This window comes from Engraulis encrasicolus, chromosome 10, assembly GCF_034702125.1.
Source record: "Engraulis encrasicolus isolate BLACKSEA-1 chromosome 10, IST_EnEncr_1.0, whole genome shotgun sequence".
In the NCBI taxonomy this organism is placed as follows: domain Eukaryota; kingdom Metazoa; phylum Chordata; class Actinopteri; order Clupeiformes; family Engraulidae; genus Engraulis; species Engraulis encrasicolus.
The window spans coordinates 33,835,364-33,857,492 of NC_085866.1; the positions used below are offsets into that span (position 1 = coordinate 33,835,364).

General features: G+C 42.1%; 1 protein-coding gene across 1 annotated transcript in view; it reads left to right on the top strand.

Annotated features, from left to right (window-relative positions):
- dnmt3ba (DNA (cytosine-5-)-methyltransferase 3 beta, duplicate a) overlaps positions 1-22,129 on the top strand; it is a 35,800-nt gene that overhangs the window by 1,380 nt on the left and 12,291 nt on the right. Inside the window, exons 2-15 of the mRNA XM_063208668.1 lie at positions 7,890-8,032; positions 8,158-8,303; positions 8,565-8,763; positions 8,941-10,721; positions 10,964-11,162; positions 13,102-13,157; positions 14,921-15,109; positions 16,155-16,238; positions 16,566-16,718; positions 19,299-19,406; positions 20,005-20,140; positions 20,737-20,859; positions 21,876-21,920; positions 22,021-22,100. Coding sequence (XP_063064738.1) covers positions 7,890-8,032; positions 8,158-8,303; positions 8,565-8,763; positions 8,941-10,721; positions 10,964-11,162; positions 13,102-13,157; positions 14,921-15,109; positions 16,155-16,238; positions 16,566-16,718; positions 19,299-19,406; positions 20,005-20,140; positions 20,737-20,859; positions 21,876-21,920; positions 22,021-22,100 — 3,442 coding nt within the window. The remainder of the gene's footprint in view (positions 1-7,889; positions 8,033-8,157; positions 8,304-8,564; positions 8,764-8,940; positions 10,722-10,963; positions 11,163-13,101; positions 13,158-14,920; positions 15,110-16,154; positions 16,239-16,565; positions 16,719-19,298; positions 19,407-20,004; positions 20,141-20,736; positions 20,860-21,875; positions 21,921-22,020; positions 22,101-22,129) is intronic.

The following is a 22,129-nucleotide window of genomic DNA, read 5'->3' on the forward strand; positions in this document are numbered from 1 at the left end:
GTGTTAGTGCGTCTCTTTTGTTCACTTTTTTTTGTTCTCAGGGTGTCCCCCCATTTCCTCTCCCAGTTTTGAAGAGGTACACAACTTCATCTTTCAACTGAAATCTAAAAAAACCTGGGTCTGTATACATTGAAAATAACACCACCCCAGCACCCTTTTTACCGCCTCTACACAGCCTTTACCACTCCAGGGCCAATGCGCATTGTGTCTCCCATGGGCTTCTAACCTCCCATTGTCCAGCCTGTTGTTTGGCACCCATTTCAGAGCCTAGCACTACCTACCAAGTCTTCAGACAGAGGCCGCCCCACCTTCACAATCCGCCATTTCTTTTGTTGCCTAACCCCCATCACTGAGGGGGTGAAATAGAAGGGCAATGCTGCCCCTGAATGAGAATGGGAGTGGGGAGGCCACTGTCAGTGCAGCACAGCTCCTTTTTAAAAGGCACCTCTACAGGCCTTTTGGGGGGCCCTCACAGGATCTAATCCACACATCTGGTGTGGTGAGGCTCTGCTGCTTTTATCTGAAGCTAGGACTCCTCACTTCCTTGACACAAGAGGAACTGGTGAGGCTTTTCAGCTGAGGAAGTGGAACACATTTCAAGCTCGAGAAAGAAAAATGGTCCGATTTAGTGTCAGTGTTGACAACAACATACTTTAATTTGGTCAGTTAAAGGTACACTGTGTGACATTTTTGGTTGTTTATTTCCAGAAATCATGCTACCCATTCACTAATGTTACTTTTTTCATGAATACTTACCACCACCATCAAATTCTAAGTATTCATTTTGACTGGAAAAATGGCAATTTTCATACATGAAAAGGGGGATCTTCTCCATGGTCCGCCATTTTGAATTTCCAGAAATAGCCATTTTTAGCTGCAAAAATGACTGTATTTGTGCCATAATAGAAAATATTAGTTTATTACTGAGTAAACGTTCATGAAAAGATCAAATTTGGCAATAGGCAACCCAGTTTCAATGAGCAGCATAGTTGCAGTACCTTTTTTGACCATTTCCTGCACAGTGCCCCTTAAAAGCAACTCATTGCTGTATCTTTTGACTGGTTAATCACCTGAAGCGAAGAAAAAAAGGCCTAATTTGTTATGGGCAGGTGTATGGTGGGGGGTGGGGTGGGGTGGGGGTGGGGGGTGGGGGGTTGAATACGATTAGAGACCAACTGGAACAGGTGGTTCCGATAGAGTACCCCAGGTGCGGGGTGGTGTGTGTGTGTGTGTGTGTGTGTGTGTGTGTGTGTGTGTGTGTGTGTGTGTGTCTGTGTGTGTGTGTGTGTGTGTGTGTGTGTGTGTGTGTGTGTGTGTGTGTGTGTGTGTGTGTGTGTGTGTTGGGGGAGGGGGGCAGCTCAGCTCATGTTACAGACAAACATAAGTCTGAGGCCATTACAAGATGGCTGCTGCTCAATGTGTTATGACGGATAAATGATGAAGAAATTATGTAGCTCCCATACACTGTCTTCAGTCGATGAAGGTCAGTATACTGAAAAGTCACCATTAAAACTACTTGTAAATGAAGACAAAGTGCGGGAACTTTTCTTTGTAACTTTCATAAATCAGTGGATCTCCTCCAATACACCTGACCAAAGGAGATGTGCACAAGAGGACTTTCAGAAAATATTTTTTCCCAGAGAGTTTAGTTGTAAGCAAATGGATTTTCTTCTTGGACCCTGAAAGATGTTTGGTTAGGAGTTATATCTGAAGTGAATTTGTAGGCCACGCCCTTTTTACATGACAAAGGAGGTGGGTGCCCATAGAGCAGAACTATGGTGAGAAAGAGTTATATACAGTATTTTTACCTAATCTAAGCTTGTTTGTACACCATCAAAACCATATTTATTTTAGGGCAACCCTACAACTTAACTCTCTAATTAGAGTTTTATTGACATCTTATCTCCATTGTTTATGTGGTGTTCGCTAAAGTAATATTTTAATTATTTTCCCAGTTATGTTTACATTAGATGTGTTGTCATTCAGAATGTTCACTGGTGTCTCTGAGAGAGAGAGAGAGAGAGAGAGAGAGAGAGAGAGAGAGAGAGAGAGAGAAAGAAAGAAAGAAAGAAAGAAAGAAAGAAAGAAAGAAAGAAAGAAAGAAAGAAAGAAAGAAAGAGAAGATTTTGAAAGAAGCACAAAAAACACTGTCACTCAGTGCAACAAGTTCCTTTACAAAAACATCTCTGCAAAACAAAGAAAAAACAAAGGGAGCTAAATATATCAGCCAAGGCTTACACAGAAGGTTCAAACAATTGTAATTACACTGATAAGATCACCAAGACTTACGCCCACACAAAAATAATGACTTTTCTGTGCTGTAAGATTGCTCCACATTGCTAGTCACCTTTTGACACTTTCTAATTTACTGTATACAACTTCTCTTTCATTTACTGTATTTTGCTAGACATGGTTAATAAATTGACCTGTATTTATGTAACTACTAGTAGCTGTATTGGAGTTTGTTAAGACTTTGCGAGTTTATTGATGGCCAATGACAACATATCATAGGCAGCTTTTGTTTTTAAATGAATGATTGACCAATGTTGTTTTCCTTATATTACACACAGTTCAAATATTCTGGAATATGGATTAGAGGTATTGTAAAAAGTGCACAATATATCCACAAGCTAATTTCACGTATCTAGGCCTATATCAACATCGAGAAGAAAGCAACAGTCATGACGATGCTGACTAAGCAACGTCTCACTACTCAGTTAAGCTGTTGGATAGGAAAAGTGTACAAACATATACTGTAACTACACGGCCATCAGACAGAATTAATGACTGAATGCACGTCTCTTAGCAGATGCTCCTATCCAAAGCGTCAAGAGGGAGCTTACACAGTTGACACAAGCTACACATCACTACACTTTGGCCACCATTACACGTTGAGTAGTGCGTAGCAATACTCGTCACCTGAACTTTTTATAGGCCTACTAATTGTGTGTCGTCTTTGGAGAAAATACTTGCACCACACAGTAACGTGCGTTAACATGTTTTTCGTGCATGTTAACAAGCATTATCTGTTCTGGCGATGTAAGCAGCACTAGGGTTATTGAGGTTCGGGCATTAGCCCATTTCTCACCGCCGTATCCAGAGCCGTGCTGTGCTCTGCCAGCGCTTGGTCGGGCCAGCAGCCCAGACCCACAGCCCTGTGCCACGACACCTGATAATTGATTACAGTCCATGGAGTGACGTGGGGTAGGCCTTCCTTGCTCAAGAACAATGTGGAAGTACTGTAAGATTTGGATCTGCCACCCTTTGATCTTAACACCAACTCCCAAACCATTAGGCCATGGCTTCCCCAATCATTGATCATTGAAACTCTCTTGTAGAGTAGATTTAAATTGACTTAGATTCATGTATTGACATAAGATAAATCTAACTACATCAGATTCAGATACATCATTGTATACAGTAGGTGTTGCCTGGTTAACTCCAGATGATCTTACAAGTTAGATAGTCTAGAGGCTACCTACAATTTCTCGTAGCCCATTGCCCATGGCTGTTTATTGGGCATTGTAAATGTGTCACGAAGTGCACAACCGGAAATCCAAAGAGAGCTCCAATGCTCCAATGCTTGTTGCTCGTGTAACTGGTGGAAGAAGGAAGGAAAATGGGCTGTTGGTTGCCTGGATCACAAGTGAGATAGTCTGGCGGCTACCTATTCAATTTATGGTATGAAATAAGTGGTTTACGAATGTCCATGGCTGTTTGTTGGGCAATGCAAATGTGTCATTTGGCATACACGTAGCCCATAGCCAATCGTGTCACTATTCAAACAAACTAGAGTCATCACCTTTCCACCCCTACCCAGTCTTTGATTGGATTGGATAGAATGCTGTCTTTCAGATCATAACGATTGGGCAAAACAGCATGGGATTTCCCTGACAAGGCCACACTTTGCTGATTATCATCGACTTTCAAATCTCATACGAGATGTTGGTCTGACCAAGAAGATACCGAATATCGTTTCCAAAACGGCCTGATTAGACCGCCTCCCTCAGTTGCTAGTGTTCAAGGCAACCGTATCTCACGTCTGTTGTAAAGTCTTCACGAAAAAAATGGGGAAAATTCTGGGGAAAATTCTAGGGCAGAATCTACAAGAACGTGGTGCATTCACGTTATTGCCCGTGTTTCGTGGTTGATTTACGATTTGAGTCTCGTGGTTGATTTACGATATGCATGCGTTGGCATTTGAAAACTACGTGGTTGATTTACGATATGCATGCGTTGGCATTTGCGTTGGCATTTGAAAACTCTTCAAGGCCAGAAAAGGCTGTGCCGAAGTCTAACATTTTATTAATCCAGAAGTACGTCTCTGCTTAAACCACGTCACTGCCTTGAACACGCCTCTACCCAGGACCGTTGGAGATGCTCAAAGTTGATTGCTTCCCGACAAAATGGGTGGCGTTCCTAATTTCTCCAGAGCTCAGAAATGATATTTGTATTGCCCCTGGCCTGACTAGAAGCAACGCTGAAGGTGTTGCTTCACTAGAAGGGTGTAGCCTGGCTACGTTGGCACATTCACAGGATTAATAAGTTTGCCTACTGGGCCCTGACCCATTGGGTAGCCTACTGGGCCAAAGGTGTTAATGGAACAACGAAAACAAAGTCCTATTTTTGTTTCAATGAAAATTCAAAAGACACCACACACTGCTTGCTTTTCTTCACTTTATTTTTCCGGAGCAATGTGCGGTGTCTTTTGAATTTTGTTCATTGATTAACCTTCTCCTGCCTCACACCAGCACCTGCATTACTGAGGGCTTGTGCACAAGTCCAGCTTCCATTGGTAGGCTATTGATACTATCAAATTGATAGTGTGACTTCTTCCCTCAAAGGTCTTGATGGGCCTGCTCAAATGGTTACAACTCATCCACATAACCAAAAAGTGATTTGAATGTACAAGGTAGCATACTGCAGAGTGGGTCTGCATTCCCAATGTAGGGTCCAACACCAAGGACAATTAATTACCTTACATGCGCTTCCATATAAATATTTGTACAGGTATTGCTATAGCAAAAAAGCTAAAGAAGTCACTGCAACGTGGAATGTTAGTTGTACCTGTAGCCTACTTCCAAAAGGGACCGATAACATTATTTGTTAGGCCTACCTATAAAAGTATTATAATATCAGATTCAGTAAGCCTACCACCTTTGTTTTGGGCTTTCAGGCCTAACGTTGACATACGATTGACAAACAAGTAGGCAAATGGTTTGTTTTGGTACAGGCGATATTTGCTTGAAGATAGTTGCGTGTTTGGAGCTGTTAGCCCTAACGTTTTCGTTTAAAATAAAAATAAAAAACAGTGTCGATTACGCGACACATAGACCTAGTACTAAATTGGTTCATAAAACATGGACAATGAGCTTGCATATCTGTCGATCATCAGGCCTACTTTACGACCGTCTCTTACCGAAACTGATGGAACTTTTTTTCTATCGCTGTATTTCCCCATCGACAACTGACCTATTACTGCGACTTTTTTAAATGTTGTGCGTGAGTGCTCATTATAAAAACGAATTTCTGAACTGTCTCGACCAAGTTAAACAATATTACACATATTTTGTTTATTTTAGGTGTAGGCCTACGTGGATTTGAGAAAGTAACGGGCGCTTTCTCCTGTCCTCAACTAGGCTACATGACCATGTCCTGATTTGGTCTATGATCACAAGCATATTTAAGGCGGCCATGTTGTTGAAACATGCCCACTGTCTCCGGCGCCATTTCGGTGTAGGCCTGTACGTTTTTTGAAATGTTACTTTGTCGTTCGCCCTCAAGGGCGCGTGAAATAAACATAAAGTTCCACCATATTAAAGTTCCCCGAATTTAACACTCGATTTCTTAACAGCGGCTTGTATTTATCCACCGCGACTTTCGGAGATCTCAATAGCTTTCAAGTTGTGGACATGAGGGTAACATTGAACGCAGTAGCGCGAAACATGGATTCCATGCGATAGGCCTTGCAACAATGTAGCAACGTAATTACATTGTAACATTGTGCCTTTACACCGCTGTAGTAGCATACGAGGAATGGTGTCAAATCTTGAAAGTAATCAGGGGTTGGCTTTATAAACGAAACTCAACACAATGTTGGATAAATTGTGCGACCGGCGATTATTGCACAGTAGGCTAAACCTAAATCCAGGTAGGCCTATCAATGTGGGTGATTTGCGCAAATTAGGCTACGTTATCGTTATGACAACACTTGGTTGTTCAATCCACTTCATCTAGCATATCTCGGCTATTTCGCTGAAAATACTACAAGCTACAACAACCTTCGTGCCACGAGCTCGTCGCGCTGGTCACGCGAAAGAGCTTTCATTTGCATAGATTTATTACGAATTCCAATGGGGAGGTCCTAATTACGCAAGACCTGCTTGGCAACTGCAGGCAGCCAGACTTGTGGGCGCGGTATCGAGAGGTTCCCGAATGATTCAACCAATCATGGTAAATAGTCTTGGAAAAAACAGTGAACGTCACTGGTTTGGGGTCGTAGGAGAAAGGAACCTTCCGAGGTTTTACGCGCCGGGGTGTATGTGAGGTGCAGGCTGGGGGCGAAGAAGGTAAACGATACTAACCTTTATTTATAAAATACAGGGGTTGTGGTTAATGTCTGTACATGTGATTAGGTTAGCATACTGTAAACAACAATGCTTGTGAAATGACCATGTAGAGAGCACCCTCATAGAATTGCGTACAAGTAAGGGCACTTTTCACACAAAGGCAATGGTAAAGCTTGTGCGGAAGCCTACTATCATGTGTGTGTATCCATGGAGGCGACTGTATCGGTAGCCTAGTTGTTACATTGATACCATGTCGTCCTCCTATTTTCACAATAAACAATAATGCACACTGAGCTAAGCGACACTGAACTATGCAACACCGGTCAATTTGAACCATTCTTTGCTCTTACCGTTTGAAACCTCACTTTGGTTTGGGGATCGGAGATAATGTCCCTTCATTTGCATTATGTATCATGCAAGTAGGCCTACGCCTCTAGGCAACTGTATGTTGTGGACGAAGCGTAATTACGCGCAGTTGTGGTGTTTTGTTGCACTGTCCGAGCTGTTACTGTTGACGTCTGGTTAATTCATCTTAAATGTCAACGCCTCTAAAGTAATTGTATTCTCCTTAGACGTGCGCTGCATCTTTCAGATATAAATTCAAATTCAATTGAATGGGAGCAGTGCACTGCTTCCCTCTTATACTTTCATTTCGCGCCATCGAATATTCCGCGAGAATTTATTCTTCAAGTGGGAGGAGATTGTAGTAGGCTACCATGTGTCTAGTGTCCCGCAGAACTTTTGCCTCGCTGCTGATTTCGTGCACATGTGACCAGCTTGTATAGAAGCATGCGGCATCTGAAGCCATGTTGCTTATGAGAAACTCTGTGTCAAAATATAATGTAGCAAGTTCAATGTATGACTGTCACTTGTTGCAACTAAAATAACTTTGTATTTGGCACTTGCAAATCACCACATGCCATGGTTGACATGGTTGCTGCCTTCTGCAACACTAAAATCATTAAGGTTATGTTTCCAGTGCATGTGGATTTTGGCCATTATAAGATTATGAGAATCTTAATGTAGGCTATGTTGGCCTTGCAGGGTCGGCCATGGAGTAAACAAGTTTCCTACAACATTGCGCATTATTGAGGCACTTTGCGAAGTGGTGTTTTATTTATTATGTATTAATGTATGCAAATATGTATGATGAGGGATATAGTGGGTTTTTGCAATGCGTGTTGCACTGTTGCATGTATGTTAAGATTATCTGTTGTACCTTTTGGATCTCTTCTATCTATCTATGTATCTCTTCTCTACTACGTTTTTATTAGGCTGCAGAGGTTTATCTAACTTGTCCTTGTTTTGTCCTTGTTTCAGGGCATCTGGACATTTTAAGATGGCTACAAACGTAAGCCTGAACGAAAGTTTCACAGAAGACAGATGCTCTCGGGCTGACCTTTTGAAATGGCTGAATGAAACCCTTCAGATCAAGTTCTCACAGGTGGAGCAAACATGTTCAGGTAAGCCCCTAACTCCTCAGTGTACTTGTTAATACATGCACACATAACATCAAGTCACCATTCCATCTGAATGAAATAGTAGTTAGGCTACATAATAACTTCACGCTCAATTTAATTTTCTTTAGGTGCGTGCTATTGTCAGATAATGCATGGGCTGTTTCCTGAATCCATTGATTTGGGAAAAGTGAAATTTCAAGCGAAGGAGAAGGAAGATTTTACTCACAACTTCCAGCTTCTGCAGGAGAGCTTTACGAAGACAGAAGTTGAGACGGTAAGGAGATTTGTGGCATGCAGTTCTGTAAATGCTCTTGCATTTCATTAACACGTACCTTATTCTCAATTTGTATGTGTATGTGTAATAACTCGTTAATGTCCTCTATTGCAAGTTCAGTATAACTATATTATGTTATACACTGTGTTATAAACAGCTTCGGAATTTTTTTTTGCTTTGCGCAATGTGTACGACATTATGAAATGAGTTTTTTCAAAAATTGTTCTACAATGCGCTTAAAGTATCAAACTTCTCTTGCAGCCTATTCCTGTGGAGGACATAATCAGAGGCAGATTCAGGCCCACTTTCAACTTTTTGAGGTGGTTCAAGAAGTTCTCAGAGGCCAATGTTTCAAAGGAGAAGTATAACCCAATCAAAGCACGGAAAGGAGAGGGCATCACTCCTGCAAGACCTTTTGTTAAGTTCTCACAACCAAGTGATGAATCAAACAGTCAGGATGGTGAGTTTGTCTATATCGTATCATAGGCGCAATATTTACTTCAACAGTGAGAGAGAACACTTTTGAGACACTTTTTGGAAACGTGTTAGAATATTTGATATCTGATGATAAAAATGTCAATTGTTGAGTTCAATTGATGTTATTTTTTGTTCATGAAATGTTGTTTTTCTTCTGCAGTGACTGTAATAGAATCTGACACTGATGAAGAACCTCAATCGAAGAGTGCTGGCTCCTACGATCAGGAGTGGGAGAAGACCTTCGACTGGATCAAGCCAAGCAGCTTGGGGAGCAACTTCGCCTTCTGCAGTCTTTGTGACATCAACCTTAGCCTCCATCAGTCAGGGACATTTGTGCTCAGGCGACACCAGACTTCGAAAATCCACAGTAAAAAGAAGAGAGAATCATCCAGTGGCAGCAAAGTGGATTCATCCGTCCTTTGTAGCGAAGCTCTCGCCAGCTTCATCCAGACTCTTGACATCTCAGGCAGCGAGGCACAAAACAGAACGAGGCTCATTCTCGGACCACGGTATCCACAGGATATCACCACTGCATGCAAAGAAACGCCTTACTGTTTATACCTATATGGGCAGATAGCACTGAGCGACAGTCAACATGCATTAGTGGCGCTGGTGGGGTTCTTTGATGACAAGGCAGCAAAGCACAGAATTCGATTTTTGGAGGCTCTTCAAAACTCAGGCGAAGGAATCTCAGGAGAAGCAATGGTCCGATTTTTGACCGAGACCTTGAAAAAGTTTGACCTTCCCAGCAAAAACCTCTGCTCTTTTTACATGGATGGCTTGGGCGAGTGCTTGAGAGAGAAGGTGGTCGCACATTTGAAAGAGTTGAACCCAAACATTGTTGCACTCGGTGGGCTCTACGATGTTCCAGATGTTGCGTGTCATGTGGGTGTGACAGAGCACTTTCGCGACATCAAGGAACTGCTTCTGAAAATCCAGTCTTATTATACCACTCTGGCCTCTACGGATGACACCCTCAAAGCACTCTTCACTGGCCTTCCTGATCTCAGCCTGTCCTTGTCTCCACAGAGCACACCATGCCAGGTGTTTGCTACTCTCGTCCGCAGGGTTGTTGAGATGTGGACTGAGCTCAGCTCATGCTTCAGCACAGAAGGCAGTGGAGAGGGCAACAGCAGTAGAGGTCAGCGAGAGGAGATTTGTGCCTTGTTCAAACCTGCCAACCTCAGGGTCAAGTTCATGTTCTTGGATTTTGCTTTGGATCCTCTGCGGAGCTTCCAGAATCGCCTGGAGACGCGGAACGGAGCCGCGCGTGCCGACCTCGTGCAGATCTTGCGCGAGGCAAGCGGGCTACTGCGGGCCTACGCCTCCAGCTTCTTGCGACCTCAAGCTGTGATGCGCTACCTCAAGGAGAAAGACGCAGCCGTCCTCCAGAACCCTGAGTTCCACCTCCCCATCGCAGAGAAAACCTTTGGAGGAGTATCAGGAGACCTGGAGGAATATCTATTCCGGTATGAAGTGGAGATGGCAGATTATATCACAGAGTTCCAGAAAAGCTGCTTGTCCTTTTACATCACCGTAACGGCGAGCCTGTCGGAGGATCTTCCTCTCAGCGACGGGGTGCTGCGGAGCATGTCCCAAATCCTGAGCCCAGAGGGGAGGCTGAAGGTGTCTGGCAAGGCCATCGCGGACCTGGCGTCGCAGCTGGGGGTTTGTGCCGCCGATGACTCAAAGCTCACGGATGAATTTTCTCAGTACCAGCTTGGGGAAGAAAAGAACGGCAAGTCCAAGACGGGTGCTGCTAATGGCACTAATGGCTGTGGAAACGGACATAGGGACTCATTGTCGTCTTCAGTAATGCTGGAGGAGCATTGGGGTACTTATCTGAGGAAGACGGGGGCCACGTCTGTCTTTAGGAAACTGATGTTGACTCTGCTGGCTCTCCCCTGTCCACCATTGGAGGCTGAGAAGGTTTTTGCTCAGGTATTTAAAAACAGGAATTCATGAAAAAATATGAATGATTTTTCTATATGTATGAAGTAGCAATGATTCAGTGTACCTCTGTCCCATACCCATGGGTATTGTGAGACACATGTGCAACATTCATTTTATGCAATGTGTGACACTTATGATCAAGATGATGGTGGTGGTGAGGATGGGAATGAGTTAAGTTAAGTATCTAATTCTAGTGAATGTTTTTTGTGCACATTCTCTGTCTTGCACAGGCTGCAGCTAGTGTGAAGTCCACACCTACACCCACACCTTCGTCTACACCCATGCCCATGGACGACAGCATGAACAGCGATTCTGACGTCATCAAGGTGGATCTCATCAGCGACGAGTCTCAGTCAGACAGTCCTGAAGTGACGGCGGTCAGCACACCCACTCTGAGCAAGAAGAAGAAAAGTCCCAAAAAAAAGAAAGGTAAACTAACATTCTGGGTTTAAAAACAATGCAGTGCATGATGACTGGCCTTCTTCTTGGGATGCCTGGTGTGAGTATGTCACCTAAAATGTGACCATGTCACATGACCCAAAAACTTGCAAGAGCCAGGCACTTGCAAACAGACCTCACACTCTTGGTGGTGGTTCTATACAACTGTAAGGTGCTAGCTAATGCCTCTGCAGTAACACAAGTTGTTGTGACTGAGATACTTTTCACAAGTTAATCTCTTAAAAGGTTGGAAGAACTACTAGCAAAGAATCTTCTAGTAGAGAAAGATAATTCAAACTCCGCCCACCCAATGCAAAGTTGTGCTATAGCAAAGAAAATGGAATATTGTACAAGAATGACCACTAGCTGGTGTGGCCAGGAGTGGCACTGCAGCTATGTCATCGCAGCCAAGTAAATAATGAATGGGTGCCAATGGGGCTGTATGCTTCTCATAGAACTATCTGCCCGTGTGATTTTTTCCCTGGAAACAATGAAGTCGCGTTCGATAGATATGAGTAAGTGAAAGCATTTGCTGACACGTTTGCATCTTGTCAAGTGTTAGATTCGTGAAAATGACCCTTATTTCAACTATAGCAATGCCATAACACGTGACAATCGACTTTACGGCACTACGCCATTTGTTTTGTAGTTTTAAGTCTGACTTCAGATGTCGATGTGTTTAAAGTTATGTTAGGATTGTTGCGGACACCTGTTATTTATGGCATTTAAGGTGGTGGAAAAGCGGCATGTGTACATGGGGTAAAGGAAATGACTGTGCTCATCCTTAAGAATTTGGGCACCTTCAATTAACATGTTGGACGGCGGTGGGGGGTTTTGAGGTGTGTGACTGTAGATGTCTCTGCTAGGATCAGTCAGAGTACGTCTCTCATCAGCTCTGGTCGTGAATAGTCGCAGAGATTCCTCAGCCAGCAGGTATTAGCCGAATGCTAGCGTGTTGCAGGACAAAACTAACACGTCTTTGGGAGAACAAAGCCATGTCAGGAACCTTTAACTTCACTTCTAATACAACTTCCATGATAAGGTACAGAATGTGCACACATCTTTACAAACCAGAGAACAGAACCGTCACAAATCCCTGCTGAGCCATTTAGCCCAATAGGCTCCCATTCATCTTTTACTTGGCTGCGTTCGCCAACGGGGCTATAATGGGAGCCAATGAGAGATGTCTTTCTCATAGCTTAGAGAATCTCTGATAGTTTGGTCTCCTAAGGGGGCGTTGTCCCCTCCTTTTCTTTCTGTGGTGTTTGGTGGTGGCATGCACAAGATGTGCACTACCGCCATCTACAGCACTAAGGGAACTCAGTTTATTCTCAACCTAAAGTCTCCAAATGTCTCCTAAAGGGGCCTTCACCTGATGTCACAGGGATCCAGGAAAAGAATGGGCTTGATATATCTTACTCTACTAGACGATTCTTTGGTAATGGCTGTTCTACTGGTTGTCATCAGTTACATTGATGGAAACAATGTGCTGTCTTTCAGGGCTGAATGACGTTGCATGCTCATTGAAACCCTGTGCTGTTCGCCTTGAAAGGATAACCAGTGAGAAGCGATTGAACGGGACAGGTTAAACTTAAATTTAACAATCTTTTGGTCATATTATTATAATTAAGTGAATGTTTTTCAATCACAGAGGCCATTAACATGGTGTCACTAACCTGATAATGTTTGATTTTCTTTGCCAACTGACATGCATTTTCCCTTAAATATTTTTTTTGTTGGTGGTGATTTTTGTTGCAGTTTTGTTCTGTTGGAGTTTTTAGGGGTCAATATTTTATTTCATTAGGTTGATAGAGATTGTGTATTGTAGTGATCTGATTTAATTTGCACATGTTTTTGCATGTTGTAAACTGGTAAGTTCAATCCAATAGCCTTCTAAGCTAAGTGTTATTTTATGCATATTTTTTTACAGAAACGGCAACTAAGCCTACGGTTGATGAAGACATCGTTTGGACCAGCACTAAGAAGGTGATTATCTTTTTGCTCATCACTTCAGCAAAAACGAATTTAAGATCACTAAAGCCATTAATGGCATGCAATACCATGTACGGCTTGGAAAAGTTTGATGCGGATCATATGCCGTTCATATGCAGTGCTGTATCATATATCGTCAAACATCAGTCATTTTTCAACATTTTTTTTTTTTTAATTATCTGAAAAATTTAAATGGTAGTAGCAAATCATGAAATAAATCTTATAAAGAATAGAACTGCTTGATCTGTTTTGTAGAGCTACATGACAAATTATTTCTAATTATTATTTCTAGGCAAACTAGGCAATAATGCATTTATAATTACAATTACTCCCCATTCTTTGCAGTTGACATGTTGAGTTTTGTGTGTCTAGGAGAACAAGTGGCTAAACCATAGTTTGGACTACACAAATATCATTACCCCACTATTTTTTGGTTACTTTGCCTACTGTTTGCGCTCTTAATTAAATCAACTGATTATTAAATGCAACTGCTGTAGCATTTAACAAAACATCACAAAACAGCACTGTATGTTATGATGAAATGGTGTTATCTCAAGTAGCAGCCGGCTACTGCTATGGCTATGGCTTAACCCTGAAATGTATTGTATCACTAGCTGTACTGTTGGTTGTACATGTTGACTTTGCTTCATTGCATGGCATTCTTTCTGCAACAACTGCTGCTAGTATGCTTGAAGTAGCTTTTCATGCTTCATGCTTGTCTCAATGTTACTTAATATAATGTAAAACTTCCCCTAAAAGTGGGAAGTTTTGCTGTCTCTTGCATGGCAGTGCTTAGGCAACTACTATGTGCACTTGCATTTTCCACATCGCAGTCTGGATTTCCAGATACCTTTGCGCCTACAGATAATCAAAGCCAGTGAAACATTACAGATTCATGACAGACTCTTCAGACCTGTTGCCACATACCACTCATCTATAATTTGAAGTATTTGAAGGGTCATGCGTAAGTCATGTATATGTCATGACACATCACAGACAGTACAGAGACACATTATTAATGGCCATAACTGTTGTACTGTATGAACAGTAGGCATATATTTCATTCATTTTTGTGTCCTTGTCATGACAAAAAGATGACCTTACTAGACAAATAGCATTGTTAAGACAACTTTGTTCATACTTGCCATCTCTCCCTTTTGTAGACATAAATAGTAACTATTATAATAGCTATTACCAGTGATTTTGTTGAAAAGAAAACACAAGACTTTGCCCAGAGTGCCTTACACATTTACTGAGATCTTTGTTACATGTGAAACAAAGAGAGATGGGCAAAGGTTTCTTTTTAATAGATTTTTGGGCTTTTAAGCCTTTACTTGGAATAATGGATGGGAGAGAGAGATGGAGGCAGATCGGGAAACAAACAACCTTGGCCCGGAATCGAACCCTGGTCCTCGGCGTACTAGCACTAGATTGAACTGCTTGAAGGGAAAATAAAATCTCCATCTTTATGGAAGCTCAACTGTTCTTTCCATTCTCTATTACAGCATGCTCTCTTTATTAATCTACTCTATTTCTCTTAACCCTAATCTATCTTGCTAGCATGTCTAGCATGTCCTTTGTTAACCCAGCCTCTGTTCTACCTTTGCTTACTCACTCGCTTTGCTAGCTCATGCTCACTCACCCACTTGCATGCTCACACGCTGGCACAGACAAAACACACACACACTTGAAGATGCCAAACCATGGCTGAGTGGAGGCGTGTGTGTGTCGATGTGCGTGTGTTGTCCCTGTCCTAGGGCGACGGTGTTAGGGGCTTACACGGCTGGGACAGCAGCTTGCGTCAGAAGCCCGCTGCCCGTACGCTCTTCCAGGCCGGCACGGGCACCTGGTGCAAGCCTCTAGAGGCGGACGACGTTAAGCACAAGGCTAAGTCAGAAGACAGCTCTCTAAAAGACCCAGAGTCTCCCGAGTCCCCAGCGACGCCGGTAGGTAACTCAGATGGGGCGGCCTCTGTCCTTGGTTAGGGGTGAAGGAGGTGGAAGGAGAGAGGGTGCCCCTGGAGCGAAAACTACCCTTTTCTACACCGACGCTACACTTCTACATCTTTTTTTCTGTCATGTTTTGTCAGTACTTCTCCACTTCCTCTCCCTGTAAAGTGCATGTGTCCTGTTATTAACACTTCATTTCAAACTTTCAAACTTCTGTCCACTTTTTTATCTGCCTGGTGTCTTGACCTGGAGATCTTGAGCCAAAATCATGCTCTAACCTCATTGGACACGATCATAGTAAAAAGTACTTTGTTTTTCAATATGCCAGGTTATTTCCACAATTGTCACTTTGATCCACTTTCTGTCTTAACACTTTTTTTTTATTAATTTCCTTATCCAAAAAATCTTCTGCCAACAATTCCTGGCTGTTTGGCTAAAACCATGACCATAAGATCTGTTGGGGTGAGCACATGCGGACATAGCTGTTAGTGTTTCATTCACTACGTTTACATGATGTCTTTAATTCCGAATAAATCATTATGAATTAAATAGTTCCGAGTTTACTTACTGTATTTACTTACCAATTAAGAGGTGTTTACATGATGTTTTCAAAGCAGAACTATAAGCTTAATTCAGGATTGAAGTCAGTTAATTCCGAATTAAATGTCTCATGCAAACGTAACAATTGTCAGTTTCAGTTGTGGGAATTTTTAAGATGTCAAGCCAAGGTGAAAAACACCAGAAAAAAACAAAACAAAGGAAAACTGGAAGAGTGGATAAAAAAAGAAAGCTCAATTCATCAATCATCCAAATGTACAAAATTTCACCAACAGCTCTTTGATTTAATGAACTTGTATGGTATCCTTTCTTGTATGTCTGTCAGTACTGTGTGGTGTGGTGCGTCTGCGTGTCTGTGTGTTTTTGTTTTTGTTTTGTTTTTTGTTTACTTATTCAAAGTGTATCTGATCATGTTCTCATTGAGTAACACTCGAAAAGCCCCGTAGTGTTGAAGATCAATCATCCAGTAATATTTGCATTACAGGGAAGAAATGGCCCAAAGGCGAGCACTCCTTCTGCAAGCCCCAAAACTCCAACTGGGAGGACGAGGAAGCCAAAGCAATACAAGGTAATTGATTGGGTAGATAAGACTTCCATGGTGATTTTGATCACTGATCAAAATGCAGTGCTAATGCATAACTAGTAGAGTGGTTTGTGACCAAAGACACTATAGAAGATCGATTCGCTTAAGTGTTGAATTATGACCACATTTTTGTACTGTGTATATGAGCTGCTGGTTTTACAGTGCTAATTTCAAGTTAACGACGTATACCAACAATGGTGTGATGGTCGACGGTAGTGATGGTTTCTTGATTGATTCATTCAAAAACTCTTTGCCAAAACTGAACTTGACGTGATGATGTTCCTCTGTGTGTGTGTGGTTGTGTGTGTGCAGGATAAAGACAATGGCTTCATGCTGGGTGAGATGCTGTGGGGTAAAGGTAAAGACTTCTCCTGGTGGCCTGGCATGGTGGTGGAGTGGAAAGGCTGGAGCGCCCCTGCCCATATGAGGAGGGTGGAGTGGTTTGGAGACGGCATGTTCTCAGAGGTGAGGAGCTGGAGAACCGCACGTTCTAAAGTTGTTTATTGAACAGAGGGACAGCATATTTTAATAGCATAAAAATGTTAAGGTAACACTTTATTTTAGGGACACATCTATTAGCACTAATATATACAATGTTAATGCATACCTGCCGACCATTACGCATTTTGTGTAGCAGATACGGATTTTGACATCAAACTACGGCGCTGTCACTTCAAAATACGGGAAAAACCAATAGCAAAGTGTGTTCATGGGCCCTTATAAATTGCTCTGTAGACTTGCAACCACACAGAGCCGTAGACATGGCTCTGCTTGCAATTGTCTCGCGCTGGCCTTTACATTGGCCAGCAACGTGTGTGTGTGTGTGTGGGGGGGGAATATTGACCAATCAGAGCGCTAGTTTGGATGTCTTCATTGTGCTGCGCTCCTCTCGAGTCGAGGCATCAGCTGCAGATATAGAAAGTTTGCTTCGAAATCACGCAAGCAGAGAGACTGGTTAATGTACTCCTCTAATCTCTGAAACAAGTGTCCTCCTCCTGTCATCATGAATTATCCATCTTGGTACTGTCGCTGTAGTTGTAGGCCTACAAGTGAGCACCGTCAAAATCACCGTTTCAAAGGTAAAGGACTTTGAGAAAGGTAGCCTGTATGGGAATAGTGAATTGCGTCCAGTTGTTAAATCCGTAAACTTATGAAAATAACTAAAGGCCGATGTCTGTCGTAATGATTCACCCAATGTTTCGCCGTATTTGACGGCAATATGTTGTTGCTTGTTTTGATATTGGACCGAAACGAGATTACTTCCGAATGATAAAATGTGTCGATGACCGCGCTATAAACTAGCACATTAGCAGCAAACCAAATTCGGTTTCCCTTTGCGCCGGATCATTTTAACTCGGGAAAATAAAGCGATAGTTCTAACGGTTGTGCTCGGAGTATGTCTACATCCGTAACCTACCATGACACCGTATAGGAATACTGTTCCCCCCTGAGTCATGGCCCATTCTGTGAACAGGTCGTGACTCGTGCGTCATACCAAATATGCATCACTCCACGACTACTATACTGTCCGTAATCACGTATGTATGGCAATCTATTAATAAAATCAATTCTCCTATCATCATATGTGCCGAACAGTGAACAATAGCCAACTCACGACGGCAGATGAGGGTAGATAGGCCTACTATTATGCAGAGAAGTGGAAAAAAAGAAGCGATGCCCCTCAAATGTTACCGTGGAAGTTCCAAGAGCATTGGCCATTAGCCCCCGTCCCTCAGTAGAGCCACTACATGACGCATTTTGTACTGAATGAATGCTGAAAGTGTGATTTTGATGTTAGCCCCCAATGTAATAATATTAACCTGATATTATCCTAGCTTAGATAACACTTGTCTTTATCTTTTTCTCTACTGCTGATGCTTCTTCACAGTAGGTGACAACATCACCATTTATTAATATTGGGGGAGATTATGTAAGAATCATTACAATTCAACTTTTTGTTCATAAAAATCACTGAAATGCCTCGGTATTTTATAATCAAATTATACATTTTCCTACATGTACCTTCTAGCCAAAAAAATAATCAGCAAATACTTCAATTTCATACTCAATTCCAGCTCCTTAACACCCCCAAGTGACCAAATGCTCTGTTTGGCTGGTACATAGGATAACTTAATAGCCACTTAGGCCTACTAGCCAGACTGGTGGTATGTTTGACTAGTAAGATTAACAGCCATATTGGCTGGTGATCAATGAAGTTAATTTAGAGGCCTGAATTCCAGCACACTATATCATAGTCTTGTATTGGTGTTATGGTGTGAAACAAAAAAAAAACATCTTCCATGAAAGTTTAATAAATTATGGTAGTTCAAAGTACTGTGAAGAGCAAGATAAACTATTTGCCAGATACACGGGATGTTAGGCTAAAATGCATTAAAATGCAGGAAATTGCATCTAAGAAAAGCATTTTTTTCTGGGGGAGGACCCCCCTGCCTGAATGAAGTGTCTTATATCTTCCCTGTTGACATTTGGCATCCCTAGGTGTAGGGCAGACTATGCAAAACAAAGTAGCCTCTCAGATGGGCCCGCCGGCGACCCCGTTGCTTTGCCATGCCAAGTTGTTGCGCCGTGAATTGCCGCGCCGCGATAAGTTGCTACTCAAAAAATTTTTTAAAGGTTGGCAGGTATGTTAATGCCTGCATAAGTAACTTGTAAGGCATGTACTAAGCAAACGCTAAGGCCTACTAGGTCCTTACTAAGGTTGAATAGGTAATAAATCCCTTATTGTGCATGAACAAGACATTTGCGAATACATGCCTAACAAATGTTTGATTTTACTTTGTACATGCCTTACAAGTTACTTATACAGGGACATTGTATGTATTAGTGCTAATAGATGTATCCCTAAAATAAAGTGTTACCAATGTTAATTATACAAGATTATAACCTTGAAGGCTAATCTCTACTTGTGGTCCCTAGACAGGTGGATGGTCCCCAAAAAAAGAAAAAGGAATAGACAATAGACGAAGATGTAAAAAGCGAGAATGTGCTGAACGAGCATGTGCTTACCTGTTTTGCTCATTTCAGATCCACACTGAGAATCTACTACCATTTGCGGCCTTTGCCAAGTGTTTCTGCACCAACTCCTACTCCGGCTTGCCAAAATATAAAACAGCCATCTACCAGGCTCTGGAGGTGAGTTACACACGCCAGCCGAAAACCTGTTGAACGCCAGCTGCACGTCTTTTGCAATTTCTGCTACTGTATAGAGATTTATGCAACTGCTGGATTATTCTTTGAGCTCTCAAACTGCATGTATTTGACTACATCTGTTGTATGTACACTGTAGATCATTACAGCCAGTTGAAAATAAAAAAGTAAGTTGCCCTGCTTTCTTAAGTTTGTAAGTTGACTCAGTTTGAGAAAGCCTCAAGTTGAGCTAACAGCAGGGCAACTTACCATTTTGCGTTTAACTGGCTTGCAATGTTTAACAGTTTAACTCCCTCTTTATGAGTATGACTGTAACCGAAGAGTTCTAATGCAAAACCCTCTAAGTATAATATACTTAATATGCTGTACATATTACGTTATGAGTTTACATAAATAGGTTGTATTTCTTTGCTGTATTTGATTGTAATTACTTGGTGAGAATGCAATTTAAAAATGAAATCATACAGATTTTTGTCATGGCTTTTAGAGGGCTTTGCATCTGAACCCTTCAACTATTGTATGAGAGATGTTGTATGTGCATGGTCCGTGTGTAACCGCTGCTGCGTGCGTGTTTTCCCTCCAGCTGGCGGGCCAGCGGTGTGAGAAGTCCTTCATGTCTCCGTCGGGCAGTAAGGATGAGGAGATGAAGAACATGCTGGAGTGGGCCTTCGGAGGCTTCCAGCCCACTGGACCTAATGGCTTCCTGCCTGCACGCGACGGTACGCACCTTCATAGACCAATATCATACATGTATATATACAGGGCTCTAAATTAACTCCAGTCAACTGGCCAAATGCTGGTGAAAATTCAGTTCGGGTGGTTGAAAAGAACACTTAACTAGCTACTTTGACCAATTAGTAATTGTGTTTGGCTATGATGAAATAAGTGAATTTAGAGTCCTGCATGTATTCTGAATAATTACCTGTTTATTCGTTGTTGCTTATTTGTCTTTTCATCGTCATTACTTTGCTGTCTTGGGGATTCCTTCGCTGTCTTGGGGATTCCATTTGTTTTCAATACAGCAGCGCACACCCAAGTCTATTTTGTCAGAGCCGACCGATAAAATCCATTTTTGAATTGACATGCTACTATCATCTAATTGCTGCATGAAGTGCGCCATCAGTGGGGGTGGCTGAGCTACCAAAATTGACGCATTCAAAGGTGTGCTGCAGTGTTGTTGGTATGCTGCTCTTCATTGTACAAGTATGTGAAAGTGAAGTGAAAGTTCAACTGGGAAACTCCAACTCCCATTATCATTGTGACACAACACTCCACAGCACACTTTGGTGAGTCATTTCTCTGGTCCTTCCTACAGAGAAGCCAAACGAGGCGGAGGCAGACCTGGATTCAGACTCCTCTACGGCCGAATACCAGCCCCCGACCAAAAAAGGAAGACCCCCTGGCAAGAAAAAAGTCTACATGGAGCCACAGAGTCGAGGTAAAGCATCATTGTTACCTCCGCCAAGGAGGTCCACGTTGGTTACGTTGGTTTGTCTGTCTGTTTGTCAGCAGGATATCTCAAAAAGTTTGGAATTGTTGGAAAAGTCAAAAGTAACAAGTGATTCGATTTTGGTGGTGATCCGGATCACGATGCGGATCCAGGATTTTTTTCAAGGTTCTTCACCATTACGGGATAGGGCGAATTTTGACATTCCAGTTTCCAGTTCCAACTCCACAAAAAGAAGGCAGAAAGATTTTAAAACAAATAGGGTGTAACAAAGTCAAATGTTCTATCAAAACAGCTTCCTTGGCAGAGGTCTGCCCTCTCTGAGTGCATTTCTAGTTTTTGGAATGTTTTCTGAATTAACATAAATTTCACAACTGGGTAATACTTTTTGAGGGTCTATGTCTCAAGCATCTCTCTCGCCTGACCCTCATGTATTTCCACTCAGCTTTGTGAGCTCACACAAGGATCTGGAGGGCCTTTGGATGCGCCCTGATCCAAAATCAAAATGCGGGATTTTAAGAGATGTAATGTATACAAAATTAAAACGTACTGGAGAAGGAAACATAAGTGAAAGGTGACAGTTGTTTCAGCAACAATGGCCACTCGCATGGACTCACTCATCTACATTGATTCTGTCATTTTAATTGTATTGTCGAATCTGTGAGTAGTTAAAGTAGCAGCTCATTTAAAATGTCAGATAAGTGTTTCCCTAATCACGTGCAAGGATTTAAAAAAAAAAAAAAAAAACCACCTTCTCAGAGGTATGCTTATGGCCTAGCTGCAGATGGATGTTTCTGGAGCAAGGCAGATCCCATTCATATGGCGAGAGTCAGATTATTATGTCTCTGCTTTAATTAGAAATTACCAGATCGATCTGTGTATCGAAACTTCCTTTTATTTGTACAGTTACTCTGGACAAAGAAAGGGTGTTTTTTAGCAAAGTATTGTGTCAGAATCATTTTTGTATTATGAGAAAATAAACGAAAACATTTACCACTTTGTTTCAGAACACATCCTCAAGGAGCTGTCTGATAAGAAGAAAAGCATTGAAAGTAAGTCTGCACGCATATCCCTTTTTACCCAGTTTATAAAACCATCTGGTTGAGTTAAGACTGACATCACCTGTCTGGCTTGTCTCTCTTCCTCCTAAAGGTTTCTGTATATCCTGTGGATCATCTGAGCCTGAGGTTGCACACCCACTGTTTGAGGGAGGCCTTTGTGAGAAGTGCAAGGTAAACCATTCAAACTCCTCGAAAACAAG